Source organism: Lethenteron reissneri, chromosome 1 (assembly GCF_015708825.2).
Source record: "Lethenteron reissneri isolate LAM-NWPU_2019-01 chromosome 1, ASM1570882v1, whole genome shotgun sequence".
NCBI lineage: Eukaryota > Metazoa > Chordata > Hyperoartia > Petromyzontiformes > Petromyzontidae > Lethenteron > Lethenteron reissneri.
In genome coordinates this window covers 8589789-8612800 of record NC_083779.1, presented here as the reverse complement: position 1 = coordinate 8612800, position 23012 = coordinate 8589789, and the positions used below count along the sequence as shown (strand labels likewise).

General features: G+C 52.2%; 2 protein-coding genes across 3 annotated transcripts in view; both read right to left on the bottom strand.

Annotated features, from left to right (window-relative positions):
* Nucleotides 1-23012, bottom strand: part of LOC133345376 (zinc finger and BTB domain-containing protein 7C-like) — a 51556-nt gene that overhangs the window by 25120 nt on the left and 3424 nt on the right. The gene's annotated exons all lie outside the window — the stretch shown is intronic.
* LOC133351225 (arrestin domain-containing protein 3-like) lies at nucleotides 1850-8526 on the bottom strand. Its single transcript, XM_061566340.1, has 7 exons — nucleotides 7860-8526; nucleotides 6461-6536; nucleotides 5979-6126; nucleotides 5169-5528; nucleotides 4500-4662; nucleotides 4011-4153; nucleotides 1850-3557 (listed from the first exon to the last, which is right to left on the bottom strand). The coding sequence occupies exons 1-7, from the start codon at nucleotides 8161-8163 to the stop codon at nucleotides 3510-3512; spliced, it is 1242 nt and encodes a 413-aa protein (XP_061422324.1). The 5' UTR covers nucleotides 8164-8526; the 3' UTR covers nucleotides 1850-3509.

Sequence of the window (23012 nt, the reverse complement as noted above, 5' to 3'; positions counted from 1 at the left end):
CGATCGCAACACAAGCGATCGTCCTCAGGCAGAAAAAATCTTTCAAAGCACCCAAGTACACGCTCGGTCAAGACCTGGCATTTCAGTTCAGCAGTTCCACTGCTCGATTACTTTTTCTTATACTTTGATACTGCCAAGAAAGGTCCCATCTTGAGATTTGTGTTTGTGAAACTGCTGCTGCTACCTTAAGGCACTACCGGTTCCTGGTCTGGCCCATGAACTGAAACGGCAGGTCTTGACCGAGCGTGGACTTGGGCATTTTGGATGACATTTAACTTAATAGCAACCCCCCCCCCCCCCCCCCCGCAAGATGAGGCTGCGTGAAGGCAAGATATGCGATCTTGGACATTGATCTAGGGATCCGTATAAATGGCAAACCCAAGGGCTGGGTGCCATATCATCAATCAGCTGGCTGACATTAAAACTGGAGATGCTGCTGCTGCTGCCGCTGCCAAGCGGCGGACGATATATATCGAGAAAGTCATGGGGCCACATGGGACACTGTGAATACAGGTTACCTCTGAGCACGTCAAATCCCGCGTGTATGACAACGTCGGTTTGAGAGGTGGGTGCAGAAGCAGGAGAGCGGGGCTGAGGAGAGGCTTGTTGATGGTGCATCGGAGTGCAGTTTCCATAGAATGGCCTTGGTTTGGAAACCAGACTGTAAAGTCCCATTGAGGGGAGCGTGCTAGAAAATAGGAAGATATCACGGGAAGTTGGCACCGTTCACGAGAAAAAGTCTAGTGAACGGTGCCACCACCATCTCACCACCACTCACCACCTCATCAAATCCTCAACACGCAACTTTCTCCAGGCGGTGGTGGCTACGCGCGTGGTAGCGTAGTGGTTAGCGCGCTGATCTACAAACCCGGCGACCCGAGTTTGATTCCCGCTCGTGGTCAACACCGGTGACGATTTTCTGAACCGGTCCCGCGCCTCTCCTATGTCGACTCAGCCTCAAGTGAATAACCCGGTGCGGTGTGTAAACATCACCATTGGGGAGACAACGGCGGTCAGCCGTGGTGCGGACCACCCAACTCCTCGTCTGCAGTGCCAACCCTCATAGGTGCTCGCTAACATCACTTGCCAAGTCTGTTGAAGGCGATACAGGGGTATCGGTCTTTGTTGGGTCTGTAATCCAGCACTGGGAAGGCAGGGAGGGCTGATGGATCACACAAATTTGAAAACACTTTCCCGTAAGCATCGACCAGCCTTATACCCTGACTCACACGAGAATGTGGACTCCACCTGTTCCATCTGTACGGGGGTGTTGTCCCCTCACACGCGTTGGCTTTCTCTGGGTGCTCCAGTTTCCTCTTGCATGTAAAAGCACTTATTAATTGGCCAAACACATTCCTGCGGAGGGAGCTGGTAGGACCGTTGGGTTGCTCGGTCAATGGCGGCGTGGTGTATTCCGCAAATATGGCCGACTGTGAGGGCGGGTACAAGCCGGCGTCAGTAGGTTAAACGTTGAGTTTTATAAGGGCACCACGGGGTGACCATACCCTCCCTCCACCCAGCCACTCCCTGCACGACGGACGGACACAATAATCCCCTGTGGGCTGGTGTAACCAGGAGGTTCCTACCAGTATAATACTTTCATATAGAGGACCAGAGCTTGGTGGAAGGGGGGGGGGGGATAGGCACTAGCTCCCCACTGCCTGGCTATTTCTTGCCTCCCGTTCAGCTGTGGCTCCTCTCCGCACCTTTCGAGTCGTCCTCTCTTGCTCTTCGGGAGAGCGAGCAAATCCTGTGCAGTCGGCATTTTTTTATTTCGGCACCTCCAAAACCCGTTGATGCGAGAGCCACATCCTCATCCACGACCCATATAACCACCACGCGAGGCATCTCTACAAAACAGTGATTTTATTACTAAACCCACAGGGTCGGACCTTTCACATCCAGCGGTCAAAACGCACATCTGAATATAACACTGTAAGGGCTGCCTGGGCACTGCCAGCCAAGGGCAAGCAGCCCAGGCATCATGGCTGTGTTAAGAAAAACAAAACAATAACCCTGGAAGTGCCATTCCAGCTCCGCAGATCCAACGCAAGATTTGGCTCGGTTGACGACGCGGGACAAAAATGCCCACGTCACCAGATTCTTTTGGCAAAAAAAAACTCACGATGGCTCCATCAATCCGGCATGATAGCTGCCCATTCCCCAAACCAACCAAGGCTCGGGGAAACCGCTTCAACCGAGGCACTTGGACCGCCGCTCGGCCGTTCCAGCACCTGTCCACAGCTGGAATATTCCACCCAGGGCAGCAGCTGCAGTTACAGCAGGAGAACTTTCCTTGTAAACTTTTTAAACAGTCAGGCCGGCGCCGTTTCGTTTCGTGGCGTAGGCCGCATTTTGGCTCGTTTGGTTACAAAAACCCCGGGGAAGTAGTCCCTCTGCCCAAGAGGTGTGACCGGGTTTCATGGCAGAATGTCACTTTCGCCAGGGTTGACAACCCTCACCCGCAGCAGGGGTGGAGGGACAACTCGTCCTCCACCACCATCGCAAGGTCATCGTTGGCGAGGTCATCGTTGGCGAGACTTAATAACGACCCTTGCGCGCGCATGGCTCAATGGGAACCGGCGGCACCGTCTTGTGCCAGCCGGGGCTCCCAGTTTTGGTGTTGAAGCCGAGAATACAAAATAACTTAAACGTGCAACACGTCCACGCACGTGGCCACCCAGTCCCGTCCCTTATGAGGATCCCTCATCACCAGGGAACCGATGGCACTCGGTAAATGGCAGCCAGCGGCCGCCATTCAACTTTAACCATTTGTGCTTGAAGTGCATATACAAAAATAAGGCCACACGAATTTCATCATGATGGCAAATGCCGTTAGTGTTTCCCATGCAGCTGGGTAAGTGCCAGGTAAAGGCTTTGGCAAAAGCAAAAATGAGCATTTTTGTTCAGAAAAATGAAAACGTAAAGTGCACGCCGCCACGCTCGGCTGCAGCAGCCGGACGGCGCGCAAGTCCCGGCGCCTGCGTCGCAGGGACAGCCGTACACCGCACACGCGCAACGTGGTACAGCCTCTCAAACATCGCTACTGGCAACACTTGTCACAGCCACTATCCCTCCCTCCATCGCAGTCTACGCAACGGTCACCGTCGCCACAACCAATGCTGTCGCCATCTTCCGAGGCGTCACCATCTCCTTCATCACCGCTGTCCTCATCGCAATCACCACCTTCATCACCATCGTCACTTTCTCTTCATGACCACCACCACCATCATCATCATTATCGGCCCACATCTTCATCACTGCGTCATCATGACATCAATCCCCATCTTCTGACTATTACAGTCCTCAGCATCGTCATCGTTGTCACCGTCCCAACCATTAATATGTTCATCAGCTCCATCGTCAAGAGTCCGGAGTTTGCACCGCCACTTGCGAATGCGTGTGCTGGACCGGCTTGGATGCCCCGTGATTCACAGACACGGCTCCCCCCTTTCCCTCTGTCGTGCTCGCTGTCCGTCCACCGCACCCCGATGGTGCGCGGGGAGGCCTCACGTGCTCACCTGCACGGGCAGCCTCTGCAGAGGATGGGGGTCAACCTGCAAGGGAGATGGAGCAACAGGAGACCAGCGTTAGCCACGACGGTTATTGTGGAGGTGATGGCAGTGGTGGTTGTACAAGGTGTTTGTCGTTGTTGTTGTTGTGCTGGATGTGCGAGTGGTGTTTTGTTTAGTCGTGGTACCGTTTGTGACGGTGGTGCTTGAGTGGGTTGTTGTGATGCTTGGAGATTGTTTTAATCATGTGGTGGTGGTTATGGTGGTGTGTGATGCGATCGTGACTGCAGAGGGATCGTGTGAGGTTTTGCTGTGGTACGATTGTAACGAGGGTCACAGTTACGGCGGATGTTGCGGTAGCAGTAGTTGCGTCGGTTGTCGTGGTGGTTGTTATGATGTAGTGGAGGTGCTTGGGTAGCAGTTGTGTGGGCGAGTTATTGTTGTGGTAGTTGCGGTAGATCGTGCAATGGTCGTGTGGCTGCGCACACACACACACACCTCGGAGTAGAGGGGCGGAGGCTGCAGCATGAACTGCTGCATGTAGAGGTAGGCCGAACGGGGCCCTGCAAAGGCCTCCTCGGTGGGGACGCACAGACTGCGGAACCTCTCCTCCGACACCACGTCCGTGTAGCATGGGGGAGCTGGGGGGGGGGGGCACAATAACGGAGTCAACGCCCACTCGCGTCCACCACCATCGCACTCTCGCGTTCCCCAAATACACGCGCTCACTCGTTCACACACGCCCCTCTCGCTCACGTCCACCAACATCTCCAGTGCAGCCTCTAACAGGCTGCTTGGGGCAAGTGCTATTAGCGAACAGCTATTAAAGCTGGAATGGCACACGAGGGGGTGGGTGGCCAACACCACGTCCGGCCGCCTTTGTCTCCCTAGTGACGTTGTTTACACATCGCACCAGGTACTCATTTGAGGCTGAGTCGACCTAGCACTCGCTCACACACACACGCGCGCGGACGCAGCGGTTTGTACCTTCAGGCGCCTCGGGCAGCTCGCTCCACGCTGGTGCCCCCGTGACGCTGCGCTGGCTTGACACGCTGGACGTGCGGGAGCCCAGGGCTTGCAGCGGGATCGTGCCCAGCACCAGCGGCAGCTCCAGCTGCAGGTTTGACGAGCCGGGGATGTCCACGTAGACCTGGGAGGAGGAGGAGGCACAGGGGGGTGGGTCAGCATCTCCATCCGGCAGCTCGGCCACAAAAACCGCCTGAGGTTCCCGAATGCGCTCGTGTCACGACTGGTCTGCCCCAGGCTACGAGACAACTGTAGACTCGACACCCATTGGGGATTCAATGAATCGTCACCATTCAGGGTGGCACTTGAACAAATATTTTGCAGTCGTTTTGTCCGCTAGCAAAATTAGTCAACCGCTATATATTTACATGCAATTTGTACAACTCTTAACCAATTGTTCCATGCATGACCACCAGCATCAGGATGGAATTCAACAGCCGTCGCTTGCCAATAGGCAAAACTCACCCCCAGGTGCTCACTTTCACCCCAACCCAGGCTACCCCATGCCGAGCTCATCGAAACCAGCGCCAACTGCCCACCCCCCTACGGCTTCAATTGCTAAACCCCTCGACCCTCACACAACCACCCACCCACCCACTCGCCCAGCCCACCACACCCCACGGCGCTCACCTGTAGGCAGTACTCGACACGGATGAGGGCGCAGGACAGCACGGAGGGCGGCAGGCGCGGCACCTTGAGCAAGCGGCCGTCCCACGAGTCGGTGCGGCCCGAGGGCACGCTCTCGCCGCGCACCTCCGCCACGGCGCGCACGTGCGAGCGCGTGCGCCCGCCCGCCAAGAACACCTGGCGCTGGCAAAGCGCCGCCTTGGGCACGACGAGGCGCGACGAGCAGTTCTCCACCTCGGCGTGGATGGCGATGGCCTCGCCCGGGCAGTAGCCGCGCCGGTCGATCTTCACGCTGAGCGCGATGAGGCTCGAGCCGAACATGGCGAAGCCGACGTTCTTCTCGCGAGCGCCGGCGGCCGACTCCTGCGATGGGACGGGGAGACGCGTGCGGTGTGAGCGGGGCGGCGGGGCGAGGTGTGCATGTGTAAGATGTGCGTGTGTTGCGCACAAAGGCTGCGGGCATCAGTGGGCATTTAAATGTGGTTGCGATGCTGGTATTGGTGGCGGGCGAGTACTGTTATCAAATTTCGATTTAAAGCTTTCGTTACTGCAGGGATTCATCTTCTTGGTTCTTTTGGTAAAGTCACGTAGAAGGGAAATCATAAAATAAAATTGTATTTTATTACGTTTTATTTTTATTATTTGATAATTTCCCTTCTACGTGACTTTACCGAAAGAACCAAGAAGATGCTGTTATCAAGTTTATTAGTTTAATCGGGTGAGAACTCAAAGAGACCAGGATATGTCTCTTAAGTAACAGTGACCTGGGTCAGCCAAATCTCAGTGTGCTGCTGCTGCTGCTGCGGCATTCACCTGCAGGCTGGGCGTGTTGATGTCCACGTGCTCCACGACGCTGAAGCGATGGCATGTGCGCTGCGTCCGGCCCCAGTCGCGCTCCAGTGCGGCCTCCACCCAGTAGCGGACCCAGCCGTGGCGGCCCTCAAACGACGTGGCCAGCGGTCTGCGGGACACAGGGACGGGTTGGCACGGTCAGCACGCTGCAACGCGAGAGCACGCTATACTTGTGCCGTATTACACCGTGTAGGTTGGTTGTGCGTGCAGTACATGCTGTGTGTTCTACATCGTGTATATGCTGTGTCCATATCAGGTGAGCGTACAGCGTGTATGTACAATCCGCGTGTATGTTATATGTCTGTGTACACCGTAAATCAGAATCTGTACGTGTACACACGCGGTGTGTATGTGTGTGAGTACACAAGCGGTGTGTACGCAGTGTGTGTGTGCGTACACAAGCGGTGTGTACGCATTGTGCGGTGAGTCATGTGCTCGCTCACCCGTCCGGCAGCACGAAGCAGAACGGGAACTCGTGCAGCCCGGCAGGGAGCGTCACGTGATCCTCACTTCCGCCAGCTGTTTGGGAGGGGCGAAATTGGAAAAACATGTTGTGATGACGTCACAAGGAGGAGAGGGCCAATCAGGGCAGGCCCACGTGGGGTTGTGCCGCACCCCCTTTCTAGGAAGGTCCCTTCTGCCAGGAGGGTGGGGGGCCCTTACTAAGAGGGACCCCTCAAGAGAGTCCCCTTTTCAATGGGGATCCCTTACTAATTAGGGACCTCAAATTATTTATTTCTCGAGACGCAGACCCCCCCCCCCCCCACAACATACTAACTGGAAAAGAAGTTAATCCACACCGCACCACCTCCCCACCCCGATACACGCCATCTGGTGCTTCTAGCAGCTGCGCTACAAGCACATTAATGAACAACTTTAACAAGTGCTGTTATACACACGCGGCTCGTATTCATGTTACACACAAACCTCTACAACTGCAGTGTTCACAAAGTTGCCGAGTGATTTACTGACACAGGAGTACTCGCTGTACGGCATTTGGGCTTCGCTTAGTCACCGAGCCGGTTGTGAACATTCCACATTACTATGGCGGGGGGGGAGGAAGAGGCGATGCTATCCCATAGAACAACCCTTGAGATTTCTCAACAAGCAACGCAAAATATGATAATTGTTTTTTGTACCCTTTTATCTGCCAACAAAACTGACACCTTTTGCATTGACCACAATACTTGCGGTCGGAATTCAAACAAAAAAACACAACTCTGATCATGCATGCACGGTCCTTGAAATTGATTGGCCCACGCCAGAGACAACTTTTCTTAAAGAGCCCAGTCTCACACGGTGTTGGACCAGATGAAGCCAAAAGTCGCACAACTCAAAAAAAAGGTGTCAGTTTTGCTGCCAGATAAAAAGGTAAAAATCCAATTATCATATTTTGCAACCGGCAAAGGGGCTTCCAATAAGTGGCACCCCCACTTCAGACCCCCCCAATGCGTCACGAACCCCCCGTGAATTTCGATTTAAAGCTTTCGTGACTGCAGCGTCTGTCAGAAAGCCTGGTGGTGTTTCATTCAGAGAGACCTGTTCTTCACCTGAGGACGGCTGCTTGCGTTGTGGCCGAAACGTCGTGAGAATTATTTTATTACGTTTTATTTTTATTATTTTATTATTTCCATTCTACGTGACTTTACCGAAAGAACCAAGAAGATGAACCCCCCCATGCTTCATACTCTTAGTTATTTCGGTAAAGTCACGTAGGTAAAAAAAATGAAATTAAAATTAATAAAAAATAAAAAAAATCACGACGTTTCGGAGGCAACACAAGTCTCCCGTCACCAGGTGGTGACCGTCACAGCCACATTTGCCGCATCACCATCCACTCACCCGGGGGAGCGAGTAGCGTCTGCTGCACGTCCAGGTACGTGGCCTCCTCGCGGCAGGAGAGGCCCAGGGCAGCCGGGGCCCTCCGGCCCAGCAGCTCGGGCTCGGCCCAGCGGACCCGGGCGAGGCCCCGGGCGCGAAGGCGGAGCGAGCCGAGCCGCGCCCCGCGCCGCAGCCGCAGCAGCACGCGGCCTCGCACCTCCTGGCCGCACACGAAGACGCCGCCGCCGCCGCGGCCGCCGCTGCTGCCGCCGCCGTCGGGGGCATCCAGCTTCACGGAGAGACATTTGACGTCGCCGAGACCCATGGTTCAAGCCGCAACAACAACAACTCAGGGGTCGCAGTTGTCCACCAAAACCCTCCGACGCACAACCTCGTGCTGCTCCTGCTGCTGCTCCTGGTAAATCCGAGCAGATGCGAGACGCAATTTTCTTGCAGCGTTTTAAACTTCGCTGCACCTGAGCTGCTGCTGCCGCTGCTGTGCTGCCGACCGAAATCTCGGCAGCGTTTAAGAATGCCCGCTCTTCTTTCCAAGAAGGGCCGCAGCAGGGGCCTGGCAAAAGTCCTCCTAGCCACCCCTCCCCCCCTTGACTAATTAACGGGAGGCACAATTAACGCGACGGGCGAACGCTTCGTGAACGCCACAGAGCTCACTCATTCAGCCGCTCTCAGACGGTCAAGTGCATATCGCCACCCCCTCCCCGCCGCTATTTAAGGGGAGACCCCCTCAGCCCCTCCCCCTTAGAGGGGGCGGGGCTCATCCCCCCTCACCCCGCGGGTGCGGGGGCTTCCCCCCCCCACCCAACCGCCGCTAACACGCGAAGACGTCGTGCACAGCGCGTGCTCGGTGACTTCACCGCGGGCAGAGCGCGCTCGTGATTGGCTGGGCGCGAGCGTAAACAGCTCGCGATTGGTCGAGCGTCCGCGTGTTCGCCGCGTGCACGCGTGGTGCTCGGCGCGCGCCGGGGGGCGGGGGCGGGCGCGTTGCACCCCAACCCGTGCCAATATCCCCCCCCCGCCCCCGCCCCCCGTGCGTGTTGTGAGCGTGGCCGCTTCGTGGTCTTCAATGCCCTGGGCCCTCTACGTGGCCGATTTGGGGAAAATATCTGTTGTGATTTTTCTCAGGGATATTGCGATAAAAAAAATTTAAAGTCAAGCTTCAGTTCAATATTCAATGTGTAATAGGTTTAAAACGTGTGATGGAGCATTACCACAATATACCTATGTAAATATATCTAAAAATGCAAGGATGATCATCTTGATTTGAAGCTTTCGTGACTGCAGGAATCCAAACTCTTTGGTTCTTTCGGTAAAGTCACGCAGGTGTTGCCCCCGAAACGTCGTGATTTATTTTATTTTATACCTACGTGACTCTACCGAAAGAACCACAGAGCAAGGATGAGAACTTAAAATTGAAAATAGAACAATCAAACATAGAGCGATTGTTACGTTAATTAAATAAAGTTTATCATAAAAAATACAACAATTGCAATAAGAAAATAATAGCCTTTGCGATTTGCTAATCGCATTGTTTCAAATTGCGATTTGAAATCGACGAATCGTCCATCCCTGCCCTGTTCCCGTGTGCGCATTCCGGGACTTTACAAAACATTCCCTGAACTTCCGAAATTGCCCAGCCGACCCCCATAACCCCAAGTTCTCTCCCGGCCCTGACGCCTGCTGCTGTATATTTGGAGTTTGTGTCTCTCGCTCTCATCATCATCATCACGGTGGCTAGGAGATGTTGACTACCTCGCCTGGTCTACAGGAGGTCGTGGGTTCGATCCTTACCCTGACGCCTGCTGCTGTATATTTGGAGTTTGCGTGTCTCTCGCTCTCACCACCACCACCACCACACCTGAGCCGACTTTCTTCCCGGCCATCACTAAGCAGGCCCCCGTCCCCCTCTCTCTCCAGCCCCGCCGCCGCCGGCGGCTCCTGACCCCGCTGCGTCCCACGGGATAGGCGGACCCGAGAATGTGTGAACGTGCCCGGCCGCGTTGGCCCTCCTCCAAAGCCCTCTCTCCGTGGCCCGCAAAAGCCACCGCCGTCACCGCATCTCACAAACAACCTCCCCACCCACACACCCCAACTCGCCGGCCGGGGTGGGGGAGGGGGTCCCACCTGTTGTTGCGGACAGCACACGCTATATTTGGTTAATATTCGCTTAATTTGGTGAATGGTGGCAGCTGTTGTTCGGCCGCGACCTTTCCCCGTTGCACATTCTCTCTCTCCCTCCTCCTCCTCCCCGCGTCACCTCCGCCCTCTTCCCTAGAAGCACACTTGGCCGCTGGTCCCCCCCCCCCCCCTTGCTCTCTGCAGTGGCTGCTCTGGAGTTTGTGTGTCTCTCTCGCTCTCATCATCATCATCACGGTGGCTAGGAGATGTTAACTACCTCGCCTGGGGTGCAGGAGGTCGTGGGTTCGATCCTTACCCTGACGCCTGCTGCTGTGTATTTGGAGTTTGTGTGTCTCTCGCTCTCATCATCATCATCATCACGGTGGCTACAAGATGTTAACTACCTCGCCTGGTATGCAGGAGTTTCTGGGTTCGACCTCGGCCCTGACACCTGCTGTATATTTGGAGTTTGCCTGTCTCTCTCGCTCTCATCATCATCATCATCATCACGGTGGCTAGGAGATGTTAACTACCTCGCCTGGTATGCAAGAGGTCGTGGGTTCGACCCCTACCCTGACCCCTGCTGTATATTTGAAGTTTTGCGCGTCTCTCTCCCCGCGGTCGCGTGGATTCTTCTCCGGGTCCACGGGTTTTTCCCTCCACAATTTTATCATCAACGTCACGCGTTTAGACTCTTTGGCTGCTATACATTTCCACCCGATGACGACGACGATACGCCTCTTCGCTGGGCTGTCATTTGTGTGCAGGTCGCTTTGTGAAAAAAATATCTACATAGCTGAGTGGGTCTTACCTTGTAAAGTAATAAGTATAACCAGTCAAAACAAAGTTTTTCCTCTTGTCCTCTGGCTTGAGATGGCTGCCACCTATGGGTCAGATGATTGCATTGCACCATTAAGCAATTGGTAATTAAATATAATATTTTTGTCCTAAAAAGCGTTAAATTTTGGAAAAAAAATTTCACGAACATTAATTGTCACGCACAACGAGTCTGTGTGGAAAATGTCAGCTCGATTGGATCACGGGAAGTGGGTTAAAAAACGACCGAAAGATTTGCACGGTCCTAAGCAAGCAAGCGAACTTAATATAAAGGATTTAAAAAAAACAGTTCACAGTTTTAGTTCCACAGTAAGACCTCGGTCGTGACTAATTCGTTTGCGATTCACTCCCCGCTCAACGTCGGGGATTACGGGAGCGTAAGGCACTACCACGAGAGTACAATTGCGGTCAAATGTGATTCCCTGCTGCACTAATGACCATCGAGACATTAAACGGTGCCCATCTCTTGCCTTACACACCTTGCCCCTAGCCAGTGGTGGCAATTCCACATGTCCATGGCGGGGTCGGGGGGGGGTGGGAGAGTGTTATAGCAATTCAACCAACGGCTTGACGGGGGATTCCTTTCGCCCAGCCGCGAATTGATCGCGGCTGATGATGCTAGAGGGACACGTCGTCATTTCGAATCCAATTGCATAATGCTGATGAGTCAGGCAGGGCCAATGGAGCTTGGTTGGCTCTCGATGGGATGCCGAGGCTTGGCGCAGGGCGGCCTGCCCAGTTGAGTGCAAGCTGAGCCCGAGGAATTCTCTTGTCAGCAGCGGGCAAGGAAGACGGGCCTCTTTCACACGCCTGCCTCGCTCTGTCCACTGCTGGACGAGAGCCTCCCTCCACGATCATGGGGGAGGCGGTGGGGGGGGGCGTTGAACCATACTTCAACACGCTGGTCACAGTTGCGGTTTCGGTGGTGGCAGGCGAACTGTGGAAATATGGGCATTAATTCTAGATTTGAAGCTTTCGTGACTGCAATGATTCATATTCTTAGGTTTTTTTCGGTAAAGTCACGTAGGTAAAAAATAAAAATTACTAAAAGTAAAATAAAAATAAAAATCACGACGTTTCGGAGGCAACACAAGCTTCCGTCTTCGCGTCAACCGAAGACGGAAGCTTGTGTTGCCTCCGAAACGTCGTGATTTTTTATTTTATTTTTATTTTACTTTTATTAATTTAAATTTTTTACCCACGTGACTTGACCGAAAAAAACCTAAGAATATAAATATGGGCAGCTTTGCAGGCGCTCCCGCCATGCACTGCTCGTGGGAAGGGTGATATAGAGGGCCCTTGGTCTACTCTTCCACGCTGCTTGCCGAACGTCTGTGGAAGGGTCAAGAGACGCAGGCGGTACCCACAATTCACCCCCACCACGTGTGTAGTACACCCCGTTGGGGGGGTTGAAGGATGGAAATCAAAAGCCTGCGGGTTCCATCTGCGGTGAAAAGTCCATAGCCATCGATGTGAGCCGTGGCCGGGAAATTCCCACAAGACGCTGGGAATCCCCCTCCCAAAAAAATAAAGTGAAGTGGAAGAAACTGGGAGAGGAGTTTTGAGGTCATCTTCAATGACTAAGATCCCCCGCGTAGCCTGTAACAGTCTGTTGGGGCAAGTGCTGTTAGCGAGCACCTATGAAGGCCAGAATGGTACACGAGGGGGTGGATGGCCAGCACCACGCCCGGCCGCCTTTGTCTTTCTTGTGGCGATGTTTATACACCGCACCGGTGTTGGCCGTGAACGGGATTCGAACTTGGGTCGCCGGGTTCGTAGCGCAGCGCCCTAACAGCTACGCTACCGCTCCCCCCCACACACACAGCCACACAAACATACATACACACAGCCACACAGTCACAGTCACACACACAGACAGCCACATAGACACACACAGACACACACAGACCACACACAGACCCACACACAGACATACATACATACACACACAGTCACACACACACAGACAGCCACATACGCAGACAGCCACACAGTCACACAGTCACACAAAGATAAAGATCCCCCGTATAGCCTTAACAGACTGTTGGGGCAAGTGCTGTTAGCGAGCATCTACGAAGGCCGGAACGGTACACGAGGGTGTGGGTGGCCACCACCACGCCCGGCCGCCTTTGTCTCCCTCGTGGCGATGTTTACTACACACAGCACTATCTACTCATTTGCGGCTGAGTCGACCTAGGGGACGCCCAGGTACAGATAATCGTCACTGGTGATTACCGTGAGCTGGAATCGAACGCAGGTCACTCGGTTCGTAGCGCAGCGCGCTAACCACTACGCCACCGCTCCCCACACACAGCCACATGCACAGACACACACACAGACATACACACAGACACACACACATACACACATACACATACAGACACACACACAAACATAGACACACATAGACACACAGACATACACACAGACACACAGCCACACACAAAGACATAAACACACACAGACATACACACACAGACACACACAGACAGACACACACAGACATACACACATACACACACAGACACACACAAGACATACACAGACACACAGACATACACACAGCCACATGCACAGACACACGCACAGACACACACACAGACACACACACAGACACACACAGCCACACACACAGACATACACACAGACACACACAGACACACACAAAACCATCCACAGACACACAGACATACACACAGCCACATGCACAGACACACGCACAAACATACACACACAGACACACACACAGACACACGCACAGACACACACAGACATACACACAGACACACACAAAGACATACACACAGACACACACACAGACACACACAAAGACATACACAGACACACAGACATACACACAGCCACATACACAGACACACGCACAGACATACACACAGACACACACACGTACAGACACACACATACATACACACAAACACAAAGACATACACACAGACACACACACAGACACACACAAAGACATACACAGACACACAGACATACACACAGCCACATGCACAGACACACACAAAGACATACACACAGACACACACACAGACACACACAAAGATATACACAGACACACAGACATACATACAGCCACATGCACAGACACACGCACAGACATACACACAGACACACACACGTACAGACACACACAGACATACACACAGACAAACACAAATACATACACACAGACACACACACAAACACACACAAAGACATACACAGACACACAGACATACACACAGCCACATGCACAGACACACACCTAGACATACACACAGACCCACACGCAATCACGGCCAGAAACAGGCACGCACAATCCCACATACACAGCAAACCACACGCACGCGTACAAAATCACTTCCCACACACGCGCGCAGTCATACAAAAAACTAAATACCCTCCCCTATAACCTTGGACTGTTGGAACAAAGTTGCTGTTTGCGAGCACCTATCAAGGCCGACACGGCACACGAGCGGGTGGTGCGGCCAACATCACAGCCGACCGCCTGTGTCTCCCCGGGGCCCGTGAGTGTTTACACCACACCGCGCCAGGTACTCGTTTGAGTCGACCAGTCAATCCGCACCGCGTGGGTGAGCGGCGGGGGTGGTCTTCCCTGTGGCTCTGACCCCGACATTCACTTTCACGACCCCTGCCGCGATGGAGGTGGTTGTTGGTGCTGGTGGGCGGGAGGGAGGAGTGTTTGTTGTTCATGGGGCTGTTGTCGTGCACTGAGAACACGGTGTACCCGCGGAGGCGGAAGCGGTTAAAGTGACGAACCATCACTCACCACTGCCACTCACCAACTCATAGACCACTCACCTTGACCACTCAACAGCGTGGGCCCCACTCACCACGGCAACTCGCCGTCATTCAACCGTGACCAATTCACCCGTGTGATTTCGATAAAACTCACCCCGTGACCAACTCACCCCGTGTGATTTCGATAAAACTCACCCCGTGACCAACTCACCCCGTGTGATTTCGATAAAACTCACCCCGTGACCAACTGACCACGTGGGATTTAGATAAAACTCACCCCGTGACCAACTAACCCGTGGGATTTCGATAAAACTCACCCCGTGACCAACTCACCCCGTGTGATTTCGATAAAACTCACCCCGTGACCAACTCACCCCGTGACCAACTCACCCCGTGTGATTTCGATAAAACTCACCCAGTGACCAACTCACCACGTGTGATTTCGATAAAACTCACCCCGTGACCAACTCACTACGTGGGATTTCGATAAAACTCACCCCGTGACCAACTCACCACGTGGGATGTCGATAAAACTCACCCCGTGACCAACTCACCCCGTGTGATTTCGATAAAACTCACCCCGTGACCAACTCACCACGTGGGATTTCGATAAAACTCACCCCGTGACCAACTCACCCCGTGTGATTTCGATAAAACTCACCCCGTGATCAACTAACCACGTGGGATTTCAATAAAACTCACCCCGTGACCAACTCACCCGTGGGAATTCGATAAAACTTACCCCGTGACCACTCACCACAAGCACTCGCCGCGGCCAACATCGCCACTCACCATCCACCGTGGAAAGTCGAGACTCGCCATGAATCTATCATGACCTCTCAACCATGGTGATTGGCACGCAATTAATCGCTCACCCATCTCGGCTCAGCACTCGCCGTGGCAACTCGAAACTCATAATCCACCACGACGATCCGTCCACCGCTTGCCGTGAGCACCCACCAAAACTCACCGTTGACCGCTCACTGCTGATGATTTGAAACAGGGTTTCACACGGAGGGTCGGAGGGTTCCACGGAGAAGCCACGCTCTCACCGATACCGTGGCTGTGATGTTGTGTTTTTGCTCGAAAGTTATGGTGATGACTACGGTGTGGTTAAAGTCCGGGACCAATATCTGTTAGACATCTGTTAGACATCTGGGTCTTGGACTTAAATAGCCACTTCTGCTTTTCGCGTGTCGGTGTGGGCTTCACGGTGGGGAGAGGGGGTGCCACGGTGATGGGATGTTAACTACCTCGCTTTGTATACAGGAGGTCGCCGGTTCGATCCCGACCCTGACGCCTGTATATTTGGAGTTTGCGTGTCTCTCTGCCCTGTGGTCGCGTGGGGTTTTCCCCTCCACATTTAGAATCATCACGAAACGGTACTATAGAGACCCGTAGTCATAGAGACCCTATCGAGACCCATACAGACTCATAGATTACCTAGAGCCTCAGAGTGATCCGTGGAGACCCATTGAGACTCAGACCCATAGAGACTCACAGAGACTCATAGAGACCCCATCGAGACGCTTAGAGACCCATACAGACTCGTAGTTACCCAGAGCCTCAGAATGATTGGTGGAGACCCATTGAGACTCAGACCCATAGAGACTCACAGAGACTCATAGAGACCCCATCGAGACCCAGACAGACTCATAGTTACCCAGAGCCTCAGAGTGATCCATGGAGACCCATTGAGACTCAGACCCATAGAGACCCCATCGAGACGCTTAGAAACCCATATAGACTCTGAGTTACCCAGAGCCTCAGAGTGATCCATGGAGACCCATTGAGACTCAGACCCACAGAGACTCACAAAGACTCATAGAGACCACATCGAGACCCTTAGAGACCCAGACAGACTCATAGATACCCAGAGCCTCAGAGTGATTGGTGGAGACCCATTGGGACTTAGACCCATAGAGACTCACAGAGACTCACAGAGACTCAGAGAGACTCGTAGAGACACAGAGACTCATAGAGATCCGTGGAGGACCCAGCGTTTAGAGTATTTGGCTTCTATAAATTTCCACGTGATAAGTCAATTCGCTGAGCGACCATTTGTGGCCAGGACGCTTCTGAAAAAGAGCTACGTAGCTCAGTGGGTCTGACCTGGCAAGGGGCCGTCCATAAATGACGTCACGCCCCTGGGGGGGGGGGGGGGTCAGACATTTGTGACGATGTGTGACGAGGGGGGGGGGGGTGGTTGAGAAATGTGACGTCACATGAAAATGCGCAACTTTAAATAAATATAGACAACACGTTCTACTTAATTAAATAGACTTTTTTTATATAAATGTTTTCACCTACAACATCAGAGTGCAGCGCCACATTAAATACGCACTACAATGACAATAGTCTAAAGCGATTTGAAGCATGTTATATTTTTTTTTGGGGGGGGGGGGCAGAGCTTTGTAACGTCATATTTGAAGGGGGGGTCTGACTTTTTGTGACGCCGTGTAACGAAGGGGGGGGGGGGGTCAAAAATCGTCCAAAATCGCGTGACGTCATTTATGGACGGTCCCCTAAAATCAAAATAGTGTGTTTAAGTTTATAGTTTAAATTAACCAGTAACTTGTGTGTGTTCATGCACGGGTCTCTATTTCACTATATGGATCTCCATGTAACTCTTTGAGTCTCTATACAACTCTATGCGTTTTTAAAAATATAACTCTATAAACCACATTGTAACCCTTTGGAACTCTACGCATATCTGTGTAATGATATGGCTTGCTATGCAACTTATGGATGTGTGTGTCCTTGTAAGGAAGCCGCAGTTGAATGTAACAAAGCATTGGTCTATCGGCTTCTCATCAGCCAGGCTGGCTGCTATCGATCCGTAGCACCCACGCCTTGCCACCACACATTGGGTTTATGACGCGTGCATTACCTCAGTATTCTGGGGGGACGGGGGGGGGTAGCTTCCTTGTTTCTGTGAACATGTCCAGATGTTTGTCTCCAAGCTCAGACACGAGCAAAGTCCAAAAGGCAAACACACGCCCCTGTCTCCCTCTCTCTCGCTCTCTTGTGGCAGCGTGACCACGTTGGCTCACCACCACGTGACACAGTCCATGACAATAACAATAACAACAACAACAGCAGCAGCAGCATCACACCAGGTCGGATGGGACACGGCGCTGGGAAAACCACGGCCGTGTTTTGGTTGTCTAGGGGAGCCCCACTAAGTCGACGGATTCCAGGAGGGGCCGATCACGTTGAGACAGACGCTGTCTTCCCGACAGACCTGTTCTTCACCTGAGGACGGCTGCTTGCGTTGTGGCCGAAACGTCGTGAGAATTATTTTATTGGTTTATTTTTATTAGTTTATTATTTCCCTTCTACGTGACTTTACCGAAAGAACCAAGAAGATGTTTTTTTTTCTTCTTCAATATTATATATATATAAAAAAAATTTCACCCAATCACTCGGTCTTCATACGTGCGGGAGGAGACCGGAGCACCTTATGAAAAGTCAGGCGTGCGAGGAAGCAACACTCTATCCCCGTACAGACGGAAAGGGACGGGCAAGGGAGGGAGTTTCACACAACGCAACGGTCGGCGGCCAGTCGCCTCCGTATCGCTCTTCCATCGCGACTGTAGCACGACTCTACCACGGTGACCCCCTGTGAGCTTCGCTCGTTGATTCCTCCACCCGGGTTGAGGAATCGGTCGAGCACAAGGCCGTAATTAGAATATTCAAATATGCTCAAAATGCCCCCCCCCCCCTCCCAAATATATTGCTATAAAATAGTTTTCTGTTTATATGATTGTGATTCTAGATTTGAAGCTTTCGTGACTGCAACGATTCATATTCTTAGGTTTTTTCTGTAAAGTCACGTAGGTAAAACATCAAAACGTCGTGATCTTTGTTTTATTTTATTTTTTATTAATTTTGATGTTTTACCTACGTGACTTTACCGAAAAAACCTAAGAATATATGATTGTGATTATGGTTGTACTTTATTAATCCATATTCTCTGCCATTACATACAATGAAACAAGAAAAGATTAAAAAAAGAAAAATGCAATACAATACACTATTAGACATTATTGTAAAACATTAATAAAAAGTCCATCCTGTATGGATGAATTGACCAGACACTGCTTCATCTCAACCACACTGTGTTCAACCACCACGCTGCACCTCCGATTATACTGGTCAACACACTTTTTCTGGCATAAGGTATTCCAACGGTTTTAAGGTAATTTTGGGGTGCTGATTTCAAATCTGGCATCAGTTTTTGTCTATCAGATATAAAATATTGCATTTTCAATAAAAACTGCAGATGAAAAATATTAAATAAATGTGGATATCTACATAAAATGATATTATAAACACACTATCTTAAAAATACAGCACCATATTTTAAAACTAAAGCAGTCACTGCCTCGCAACAACTTGCAATCATAAGTGACAGAGTTAATTTCGAGTAAAATCAATGAAAATGGGTATGCCGATAGCATAAAAATGAAATGTGATAGAGCAAATCTGAGATCAGATTTGGAATCAGCACCCTGAAATTAGTCTCGAACAGCTGCAAAAGTCCCGGCCAGAATTTGTTTTTGTTGTTGACCAGTGTAATGAACGTCTTCCCAAGTTAAATTTCGATTTAAAGCTTTCGTGACTGCAGGGATTCATCTTCTTGGTTCTTTCGGTAAAGTCACGTAGAAGGGAAGTAATAAAATAATAAAAATAAAACATAATAAAACAATTCTCACTGAGAATTGTTTTAAAATAAAACAAACAAAAAATAAAACATAATAAAACAATTCTCACTGAGAATTGTTTTATTATGTTTTATTTTTATTATTTTATTACTTCCCTTCTACGTGACTTTACCGAAAGAACCAAGAAGATGAATCCCTGCAGTCACGAAAGCTTTAAATCGAAATTTAAGGGGGGCGATGTTGACGTTGTTGCTGCTGCTGCTCTGGCTGATGCCAATTGAGTAAATCGCAGGGTCACTTTTCAGTATCGGGATGTTGTGGCCAACACCAGTTCCACTGTTGTTGAAAATACATCTCAAGGGGGGCCCAACGCGTGGCTTTGGCCACCAGGGTGGGTGGGGGAAGGGGTGAACGGCCCCCCCCCACCTGCCCCCGCGCTCGTTACGCCACTGATGGGAAAGAACCGCAGAACTTGAAGGGAATTCGCGCAGAACAGGCGGGGGGGGGGGGGCACGCAACGAACTCCGCACACGGAAAGGGCGCCCGAGTTTGGAATCGAACCCTGGCCCGAGTCCGTGCTGAGAAGGCGTGAGCTGTCACCACTGTTGGCACAACTGTTGCCCCCCCCCCACCACCACACCACTGTGTTGACTACGAGCAACGCACCGTGGGTAATTTTCCACGCTACGATTGCGTGCGTTGACCGAAACGGATTTCATTTCAACAATCTCCGGGCTCAGACGACTGAAACGTGCCAAGCAAAATCATCGCCGCTGTCATCGTCCCACGGCAAGAAGAAAAAAAAAACCCCATCGCAGGATGATTGGGCAGGTTCCTAGAGATCCGCTCTCCACCGGCTCTCTCGTTCGTTCGGAGCAGCTGCCCGCAGCGCTTTGCCCATGACAATGCACGCGAGGTCGATGATGACACTGGTCAACACACTTTTTCTGGCATAAGGTATTCCAACGGTTGTAAGGTAATTTTGGGGTGCTGATTCCAAATCTGGCATCAGTTTTTGTCCATCACATCAGGTTTCAGGTTTTTGAGATATCAAATATTGCATTTTAAATAAAAACTGCAGAAGAAAAATATTAAATAAATGTGGATATCTACATAAAATTATATTATAAACACACTATCCTAAAAGGACAGCACCATATTTAACACTAAAGCAGTCACTCACTCGCAACGACTTGCAATCATAAGTGACAGAGTTAATTTCGGGTAAAATCAATGAAAATGGGGTATGCCGATAGCATACAAATGAGATGTGATAGAGCAAATCTGAGATCAGATTTGGAATCAGCACCCTGAAATTAGTCTCGAACAGCTGCAAAAGTCCCGGCCAGAATTTGTTTTTGTTGTTGACCAGTGTAATGAACGTCTTCCCAAGTTAAATTTCGATTTAAAGCTTTCGTGACTGCAGGGATTCATCTTCTTGGTTCTTTCGGTAAAGTCACGTAGAAGGGAAGTAATAAAATAATAAAAATAAAACATAATAAAACAATTCTCAGTGAGAATTGTTTTATTATGTTTTATTTTTTGTTTGTTTTATTTTAAAACAATTCTCAGTGAGAATTGTTTTATTATGTTTTATTTTTATTATTTTATTACTTCCCTTCTACGTGACTTTACCGAAAGAACCAAGAAGGGGTCTTCCCACGTTGTCATGGCCCCCCCAACAATATCGATTTGTACCGGGGCTCGGATCGCGTAGGTACACAAGCGTCGTCGTGAGCCCAGCATCACGCGAGCAGCAAGGATTATCACGTGAACGAAACGTGCCAGTCGGTTATGATTTGTGCACAGCGGCGTGTTGGAGATTAAAACCCGCAACACTTACAATCCGTGATTACAATCAGCCTCATCGGGCGATTGGGCAGAATTTTGTGGAAGTCTTCCCGTTAGGGCCATTTAAATTTCCGCGAACGAACCCATGAAACAAACGAACACAAACATCAGAGTGATCGGTGGAGACCCATAGAGACTCATTGAGACCCCATCGAGACCCTTAGAGACCCATACAGATGTAGGGCTGTTACAGAGGGGCTGTTTGTGTGGGGCTGTTTGCATAAGGGCTAACGGATAACAAACACAGTGGGTGGGGACTCCGTGAGCACACGGGGTGGTGCCCGCAACGACGTCCGCACTGGACGGCGTGAGGGGGGTTTCGATCCTCTAGGGGGGTATAAAAAGGGATGAGCCAGAGAGCTCGGGGCTCAGTCTAAGGGTAGTTAAGGGAAGACAGAAGACCGGCCAGATAGGCCCTGGACTCCCCCTGGGACGCCGCCCTTGTAAGGGCAGCGCAGGCTGGAGCCAGTGGCGTGGTCCCGGAACCAGAGTTAGATCTCTGGGATTCCGGGTACCGTAGCCCGACTAACCAGTGTCGGGCCAGATAGCCTCCCCTAGCCCGTTAGCGGAGGACTCGGCTAGGAAGGCTAGCTAGGGGTGAATTCCCAGTTGTACGGGTGAGGGGGCCGATACATCCCTCCAGTGCTGTAAGACATTGTGCAAATAAATACGTGTGCCTTACCACGTTGTCCACGCGTCTTGAAGAGTACTACATCTGGTGTCAGAAGAACTAAGAACATGGACACGCGCCAATCAGCTCGAGCCAGGGAACAGCAAACGGAAGACGCCGCCGAAATTGTCGAGCCCGAGATGGCTCAACAGGACAACGTGCAGCCGGGGCCGGACGCGTTCTTACCGGAGCGTCGCCATGAAGAGGAGCAGCGGACAGACGACCTGAGACTGGCTCACGAGAGGCTGGCTGAACTGCTCTACGCCGCTGCCGCTACGCTGGAGAACATCACGCGGCTGGGGGCTGGTGGTCCACCGCGGGGCGAGGGGAGCCGTCGTCCGGAGCGCCTTCCCGCCATTTCTGAAGATTCAAATTTTGAATTTCCCGCCATCGACGCGGCGACCGCTAGGGGCGTGGCCAACCTCAACCTGGGGTCCGACATCGGCCGCGCTGGGGCTGCCGCATCAACGACGGAGGAGGGCGCGTCATCAAGGCTGCGACAGGCGATGCCATCTGCCGTTCGCGCCGAGACACAGCCGAGTCGGGGAGACAGCAGCCCACGGGACTCCACGGCAACCGCTGCGCTGCACCAAAGGCTGCCCCCGCTTAAAGAATTCGTGGGCGCAGAGGGCGACTGGGGCGGCTTCCAAAGACGCTTCCTCGCCCACCAAGAAATGGCCAAATGGACAGACGCTGAGGCTCTCAGCGCCCTGCCAGCGCTCCTGGACGGCGACGCGCTTGCCGCCCTAACATCGGCGCCAAAGGAAAGGCGCTCTACGCTGCCGATGGCGCTGCAGCTGCTGGCCGGAGTCTACGGGCCTTCTGCGGAGTGTAGACAGCAGTTCTACGACCGCCAGCGGGGCGCGAAGGAGTCGCCGCTGGCTTACAGAACAAGCCTCCTGGCATTGGCCAAGACAGCTTTTCCTCGCATGGACGAGGACGGGGTCGACGCCATGGTAACTGAAAAAATCCTCCTGCTAGCAGACGACCTGGACATCGCCGTCGTGGCACAGGAGGATTCTGAGATGACTTCTCTACAAGCGGCGCGACTCCTCCACGCCAACTTGCTGTCGCAGCGGCGGAAGGCCAGCAGGGCAGCGGCTGGGCGTGCGGTGGCGGCAGCCACCCTTCCGGCGGAGGAGGTCTTCGCCGTCAACCATCGTCGGCAGCAGGGGACGGGAGCGCGGCCGGCCCGGGATGGGTCGAGCCGCTTCGACCGTCAGTCATCGCCGCCGCCGCTTCCGC